This window comes from Cinclus cinclus, chromosome 8 (assembly GCF_963662255.1).
Source record: "Cinclus cinclus chromosome 8, bCinCin1.1, whole genome shotgun sequence".
Classification (NCBI taxonomy): Eukaryota; Metazoa; Chordata; class Aves; order Passeriformes; family Cinclidae; genus Cinclus; species Cinclus cinclus.
In genome coordinates this window covers 20730515-20738101 of record NC_085053.1, presented here as the reverse complement: position 1 = coordinate 20738101, position 7587 = coordinate 20730515, and the positions used below count along the sequence as shown (strand labels likewise).

At 60.3% G+C, this 7587-nt stretch overlaps 1 protein-coding gene across 1 annotated transcript; it reads right to left on the bottom strand.

The window, feature by feature from the left end:
* Nucleotides 1-46: 46 nt before the first annotated feature.
* Nucleotides 47-7056, bottom strand: B4GALT2 (beta-1,4-galactosyltransferase 2). The gene is made up of 7 exons (XM_062497647.1): nucleotides 6923-7056; nucleotides 4282-4668; nucleotides 3687-3922; nucleotides 3423-3613; nucleotides 3031-3153; nucleotides 1830-1934; nucleotides 47-1696 (listed from the first exon to the last, which is right to left on the bottom strand). The coding sequence occupies exons 2-7, from the start codon at nucleotides 4595-4597 to the stop codon at nucleotides 1546-1548; spliced, it is 1122 nt and encodes a 373-aa protein (XP_062353631.1). The 5' UTR covers nucleotides 4598-4668; nucleotides 6923-7056; the 3' UTR covers nucleotides 47-1545.
* Between the last annotated feature and the right edge of the window lie 531 nt (nucleotides 7057-7587).

The following is a 7587-nucleotide window of genomic DNA, read 5'->3' as shown; positions in this document are numbered from 1 at the left end:
TGGCATTCAACAGCCAGCTCGGTCCTGGGGAATTCTCCTTTGCCCTACCTGGACATACAAAACCACCTGGAGGTAAGGCAGAGGATGGAGGATGGGCTTATCCCTGCTGGGGGAAAGCACTGTCCCCAAATGGATGGGAGGGCAACATTATGTCCATGGCACAGTGAGAGCAACTGGCTTTGCCCTGTGCACCTTGTCCTAGGTAGGCACACTGCATTGCTGAGTGAGCGAGCTGGGGGGAGTCCCAATGACAGACAGGGTAAGGCAGGGGCTCTGCCTCCCAGCCAGCAGCTGGAGGTGGCAGACAGGACTTCCCCTCTCTACTCCACCATCTCACTTCCTCATCAGATGGTGCTTTCTCCCACCCCCCACCCAACCCCAGAAAGCCTGCCAACTTTTCAAACTTTTATTAAATACAAAACCCCCGGTCTCTATGACCGAACGGTGCATTCAATGTACGCTGAAAAAGGGTCAGACATTCAAATGTACAAAAGTTGCCAGTGCCCCCCAGCCCGGGTGAGCTGCCCTGCTCCCAACCCCACTGTTCCCAGCCCCACATGGAGCCTCAGGGCTGCTGGGGCTGCCAGTCCAATGGAGGGGCAGAGGGCTCCTGCCCTCCATGATCCCAGTCTCTCCTGCCTGCAGCCCCCCCTGCCCCTGGCCTGGAAGGGGGAAGGCAAACAAGGGGAGAACTCAAAGGGAAGATTCCCTCCCTGCTAGAAGGGTGCTGCACCAGCCCCCACCAAGAGGGGCTGGGGGGGGTTCAAATGAGCCCTATTTCCCCCACCAAAGGGGGGGGGGGGGGGGTGGCAGGTGCAGGCAGGGGCTGCACACACACACGGCACCTGCCTTTGGGGAAGGGGGATGGGATACAGCTGCCATCCCCCCCAGCCCTGGGGAAACTGAGGCACAGCGAGGGGCATTCGCTAATCAGAGGTCTCTGTTTGGCAGAGCTGAGACAGGGCCCGGCTCTAAGCACCAGACTAAAGCAGAGGAAGACAGCAAGCCACGTCTGTGTGCCCAGCAGTATCGGCAGTGCCTGGCCAGGGCAGCAACCTTGCCCTGATCCTGCCTGCCTGGGGGCCCCGGGCTGCTCCCATCCCCAGCAGGGTAGCAGTGGCTCCAGCGCTAGTAAAGGGGGAAGCCTGCACCCCACTTCTCACAGCGCTGGTGGGGACCCTCCAGCTCTCACAGAGCAGTGGGATTTCACCCTCCCCACCCAGGGTGCAGGCAGGAGCTGGCATGGACTGGGGGCTCCTTGCCAGGCCTGGGGTTGCCCCCTCCCTCTGTGCCAGAAGCTGCACACAGGGCAGCCGGGCTCATCCACCAACACACCACGTATGGGGCAGGGGTCCTGCAAACACACTCGTGGGGATGGGGGAGACAGAGAAATCCTGGGGACCAAAGGGCTGGCTATGGGGCAGCCGTCTCCAGAAGGCAGCAGAGTAGGCAGAAAACATCCCTGTCCAGTCCTGGCTTTTGAGCTGGGAGAAAACTTGCCATGCCCAGCCAGCCTAGGCACAGGGGTTCCCGGTGACAGGAGCACTAGCCGCGGGCCAGGCGGGGTGGTGGCCTGCCAATTTCCACCGTGATGTTGGTGTACATGGGCTGGCGGGAGATCTCCACGAGCCGGTACTGCAGCGAGCTGATCCCATCCCGCTTCATTGTCATTTTGGTGTTCTGGATCTTAGTGAATCTGGTGGGAAGAAGAGCAGGATGAGGATGAAGGGATGTCTTGCTGTAGTGCCAGCAGTGCTGGACCTCTGTGGGGGTGAGCAGCCAAGTGATCGCCCAGCGTCCCAACTGCCCCAGCCCTGTGGCTCACTCACCTCTGCGGGTTGGGCTCGTTGTGTTTGTCGCGTTCGTGCTTAATCATGCGGTACCTCCCAATGCGGATATCGGGCCTCGACACCTTCATGCCATTCAGGGAGATGCTGGGGGCCAGGAGCAGGGTGGGATCAGTGTGTGGGCACTAGGGCGGGACATTCCCCAGCCCAGAGACCTCCAGGGTCAGACCCTGGGCAAAATAAACCTGTCCCTGGTTAAACAAAGCTGTGCCAAGCCAAGATGAGCAAAGCCAGGCCACACCCAGGCCAGCATCATGACCTAGGGTGCCACATGCCCCATGGCAGTGAGCCCAAAGTGCCACTTCTGTCCAGGGACTGGCAACTACCTTAAGCCTGTGCTGCACACAGCCAGCCAGCCATCCACATGCAGCCATCCATCCCTCCCTCCCTCCCTCTGCGGCCCCTGCCCTTTACATTCCCTGAATGCCGCTGCCTAGCCCTTCCCTTGGAGCCCTCCCCTCAGATCAAAGGCTGCCTGAAGCTTTTTCAGAGCTCCACACACTTCTTGTCCCCCACTCTGAGCCCACCCTGTGTGGAAATCACAACTGTGCCATGTGCCCAGGGCTCCCACAAGGGTGTTTTGCTCATCGGGCCATTACAGGCTGGTTACACCCCACTGGCTGCACACTGCTTCCCTGGGCAGCACCATGGGGGAACCCATGAGAGGTAAGGTGGCCACTGTCCAGCTCTGGCACCCAAGGCAGGGTGTGGAGGGATTGGGCTTTGCTTGGCCTGCAGGTGTACTGCTGCCTGCTGGCAGCTGGCAGGAATGACTACGTGGCTGCTGCACAGCCACTACTGAGATGTTTCCAAGTTTTTAATCTCAGCCCTGGACACATCCAAGTCTAGCATCCCAGCCCCTGTATGGAGCAGGGCTCACAGGCACACCACCCTGTGGATGCAGTGCATACCACATTGCAGACTTCAGCCACAAGGGAGGCAGAGGAGTGCTCCGCAGCCCCCCAGCACCCTGGGAGAGGCCAGTTCCATCTATGAGGGTCATCAACCCCAATGCTGAAGTGTAATTCAATCCCCCCCGACATGTGGCACAGCCCATGCACACACCTCCCCCACAAAACTGGGAACAGTGCTGTAAGAATGCTGTAAGAGTGATAATTCAGGGCTTGGTGGGGAGCCTGGTACACACCAACCAGTCAGCGCTAGCGAGGGGCTGGGCACCTACCGATTAAAGATGTCATCGTCCTCTCCTCCCCAGCCCCAGTACTCATTGGGAAAGCCATTGATCTTCAAGAACTGGGACTTGCTCAGCCCAGAGACACCGCCAAAGTAGCCGGCATAGGGCAGCCTGCAGGTTGACAGCAAATGGGTCAGCCCCAGAAACAGGCAAAGATGGAGGTGAGCCTCATGGGGACCCCGAAGTACAAGGACCGACCCTTTCCTGTGTCACCCTCCTACCCAGGGCTCTGTGCCCTCTCCCATCACAGGTCCACAATTCCAGCCATCGACCTCATGCCTGTCCCAGGTTACAATCAAGGGTGATTGCCCTGATGCCATCCCAGAGAGATATTCCAGCCTTGCCTGCGCAGAAACACCCCAGCTCCCCAGGGCACGCACCTGAACCCAAACTTGTCCATGCCAACCGCAAAGTGCCGTGGCTGCTCATAGCAGCGATAGAGGTTGCGATCGTCCATGGGGATAAGGTCCACGTCGCTGAAAATGAAGCAGTCATACTCCTCGTCATCCTTGAGTGCCTCCATGAATCCCACGTTGAGCAGCTTGGCCCGGTTGAAGGTGTCTTCACCAAACTGTAGGGCAAAGCTCAGCAATGCCTGCTTGTCCAACCCAGCCCTGCCACCCCCTTGCCCCTGCCTTCCTCACCTGGTTGATGATGTAGATACCATAAGCCACCTTCTGCCGGCGCAAGATGGGGTGCAGATAGTGCAGCCAGTACTTGAGGTGGTGCTCACGGTGCCGGAAGGGGATGAGGATGGCCACCTTCTGCCGGGGTAGGCAGTCTGGGGGGCTGTACTTGCCACCTTGGTGCACATCAGGATTCTCCCGCTGCACTCGCTCCATGCTCATGGGAGAGCTAAACTCGATGAGCAGGCGCCCAACTGTGAGAGGGAGGGCAGGGCAATGCCCACAGGACAGGACATGGTCAGGGCCATGGTCACCTGCCACTCCAGCCAGGAGTGGTAAAGCAAACAGTGAGGGGAACCTGCAAGGGGGACCGGCACTGCCGAGGGCAGAGAGTTCCCAAAAGCTTTCATAAACAGGGACAGAAAGCCTGGACTAACAAAACCTAAAACCAGCTGTCCTGATACAGTTCCAGGCTGGGGTTTCTCTACTATTTCACAGGGAAGCCATGCACAGGGCCCAGGGGATAAGGATGTCAGCTGTGAGCACCCACCTTAGCCCCATGTTTAGAGTCAGAGCCCAAATTCATCCCCAACGCTCACCCAGCATATCTCACCTAAACCAGGAGGTGTTTCCTGGCAGGGCTGCAAAGGCTTCTCAGTGGTGGACTGGTTGGTGCTGGGCTTGGTGCTGGGGGATGGGGCCTCAGCACTGGCTGGCCCATAGCTGGGAACGGTGCCATTGGGGCGGGAGGAGTTGGAGAAGGGGTGGGAGCGCGAGGCATTCCTGGCGTTGAAACGGCTGAAGAAGTCCAGGTGCTGCGCGTAGACGTCAAAATAGAGGATCATGATGATGACGAAGTGGAGCAGGCAGAGCAGCAGCACAGCCTTGCAAATCCTTTCCAGGGTCACCCCCAAGAGCAGCCTGGTCATCTTCTGGGCACGGGCAGGCGGACATGTGCGCTTGGCGGGGCAGGGGGGCGGCTCCAGCCACGGTCCTGATCCTGCCAAGACACCTCACTCTCAGGACACCACAAGCCTGAGCTCCCATCTCAGCCCAAGTGACACTGGGACAGCAGGAGCAGCACAGGCCTGATGCAGATGTGAAGGGCTTCCAGGCTGGTATGCCAGAGAACACCCCAGGGAATACTGCACCTGGATCTCTGCTCTGAAGACACAACCACGAAGAGATGAGAGGTTCTCAGCCCCACATAGCAAGTCCCCTCCTTGCTTTCCTGGGCCAAGACGAGAACAGGACAGACCAACTCCCCTTCCCTTTCCCCCACCCAGAGAGAGGATGTGGATACCTCCAGACATGCCACTAAGCCTCCGTGGAAGCTGGGCCCTTGACGAAGGCTATACTCTCCAAAAACATGGCCAGCCTAGGATGTCCCAAAGGCACCACTAGCAACCCCTTTCCTGTTCCCTCCCCACAGAGCTACACCCCAGCAGCAGCACCAGAGTGGGGTGGCAATGAGAGTCATGCCAGCAGGGCCCCTCCTCAAAGCACCCAGTGGGTGAGCAGCAGCACACAGACACGAAGCCCAGCCCAGCCCAGCAGGACATCCCAGCCCCCCAGAGTTAGGGCTCCCTGCTACATCCGGGGAGTCTGGCTTACAACCCGCGGTGCAGATCCTCTCCCATGCTCCTGATGGTGAGGCCTCCTGGGACATTGGACTGCTGAAGTCAGGGTCCCCGTATCTCCCACATGACACCTGGAGCCGGGCCAGAGCCCTGCCGGGAAGCTAGCTGGGAGAGTCACTAGAGAGTCCCAAACAATCTGGCCTTTCCCAGCCCTGCCACAGCCAGGGCTCAGGCCACAGCACAGCCATGCACCCAGTTCCTGCCCTGATCCCTGCCCTGCTAGTCCCTGCTTTCAAGGAAGCTGCTAGGACATAGCAAAGCAATCACAAGGGACAGGCACCGGGGTTCACAAAGTCCTGAGGACCTTGGGACAGGCCAGAGCTGCTGTATGGTCCCTGGGGGATCTTGGTGGCTGGGGGTCTGCAGCAGGACCATCAGCAGGAGTGCAGGTAGCACTCAACAGCGCTGGCAACCAGTTACTGGCAGCTGCCAGCCCTGTTCAGTGGACCCCCCTCCTGCCGGTAGCCACGGGGCACTGAGACGGCAGCGATGGGTATGGGGATCAGAGCTGAGGTGTGAAGCAGAGGATCCTTTCGCCCAACCCTGCTCTGGGGTGTCCTCTCCCAGTTGCCGGACTGACCCTGGCAGGCAGACCCTGGAACCCACGGCAGGCAGGGACGTGCTGGAAAAGGCTCTGAGCCCAATGCCCCAACTATGTCCACCCTCCCTCTGCAGGATGCAGAGTAGTATCCCTGCAGACACTGGTGGATAGGGAATAGGGGTGTCCTGGCATATGTCAGCAGCCCAACCCCACATCCATTTGTTTTCTAGAAAGTAGCCCTCTGAAGAAAAGTTGGCTTTGCTGTTATTGCTCAAACTTTCCTCCTATCACAGTGCCTTGTCACCTGGCACAGCCCATGACATAGGGACCTGCCTGCTCCCAGCACCTGCCAGAAACCCTCCCCAAAAAAATCTGTGCAGTATATGGAGGGGTGGTGCCCCAACAGCCAGATGGGGATGCAACAGAGAAAAATCAGAGCTGTTTTTAGGGGCCTTTTAGCAGAATGGTCCACGAGGCAAGTAGAGAGTGACACTCAGCAAGAACAAAAGCAAAGCACACCATCAAGCAATGGCCATAGGACACCACGAACATGAGTGGGCTTAAACTGCTAAAGAGGGGGTTATGAAATATGATGTCATCTCCCCCCACCGCAGCATCTGTGCAGGGTGTGAGAGGCCAAAAGCAACCTGGGGCTGGGGAGCTGATCCCCAGGGTTTCAAGCCAGTGCAGCATGTGCCATGGGGCCGGTGATGCTCGTTTTGGACAGGATGCTCAAGCCCGTGGACGCAATCCTTCTTCCCACAAGTCATCCCAGGGCTGGGAGAAGGGAGGCACGCTGGGAGCCGGTGGCCCCGATGCCCTAAAGGTGGCCACCTCCCGGCCAAAAGCGGAGCGAGGGGCCGCATTCAGCACAACTAACACTCCCCCGCCCCCTAATTTTCCCCCGTCCCCGAAACATGCAAAAACTTATTTTAAAAATGCGAAACAACCTCGAAATGAGGCTTTTTCCCGAGCCGGAGTGGCGCTGCCCATGAGCGACCGGGATCGCATCCCCCGGGTCGCATCCCGGGCCTCCCCCGCCCGGCCAGGCCTGCCCGCGCCGCTCCACTCACCGCGGCCTCGGGGCTGCCGCGCCGCCCCGGCGCCGGTCAGCGACCCCCGCCGCCACCTCCTTCTCTTCCTCTTCCTTCTCTTCCTCCTCCAGCCCCGGCCGCCGGCCCGCGGGCTCCCATGCCCGGGGCTGCGGGGGGCCCAGCCGGCCGGGCCGCCGCACCGCCGAGAGCCGCAGGGAGACGGGGCCGCGCCCGCACGCCGGCTCCGCCCGCCGCCGCCGCACCGGGCGGGGCCGCCGCCGCCACCGCCCGCCCCGGAGCCGCGGGGCGAGGAGGGCAGTGCCGCCGGCACCGGGACCTACGGACGCGGATCCCACGGATGCAGACGCACCCCGGGGTGCGCCATGCCTCCGGCTCCACCGCGGGATGCTCAGCCCTTGGCCCCAGGCGCGGCACCGGGGACTCTCCAAGCGCCTCCGGGACACAGGCACAGGGAGTCCCGGCCTTTCTTCGTTCCCTTGCTCCTCGTTGCCAGAAGGCAACGCTTCCATGGACCCACCTGCGGCGACTCCCACGCTCCCCGGCCCTTGGTGCTGGCTCGGCGTCCGTTGCCACCTATTTGTGGCTCCTTCCCCCCCACACACACCACCCTTTCTGTTTCGTTGGTAGGAAACACTGGGAAACTCACTCTCCTTACCGCAATGGCATAGTGATGAAAGGTGGTG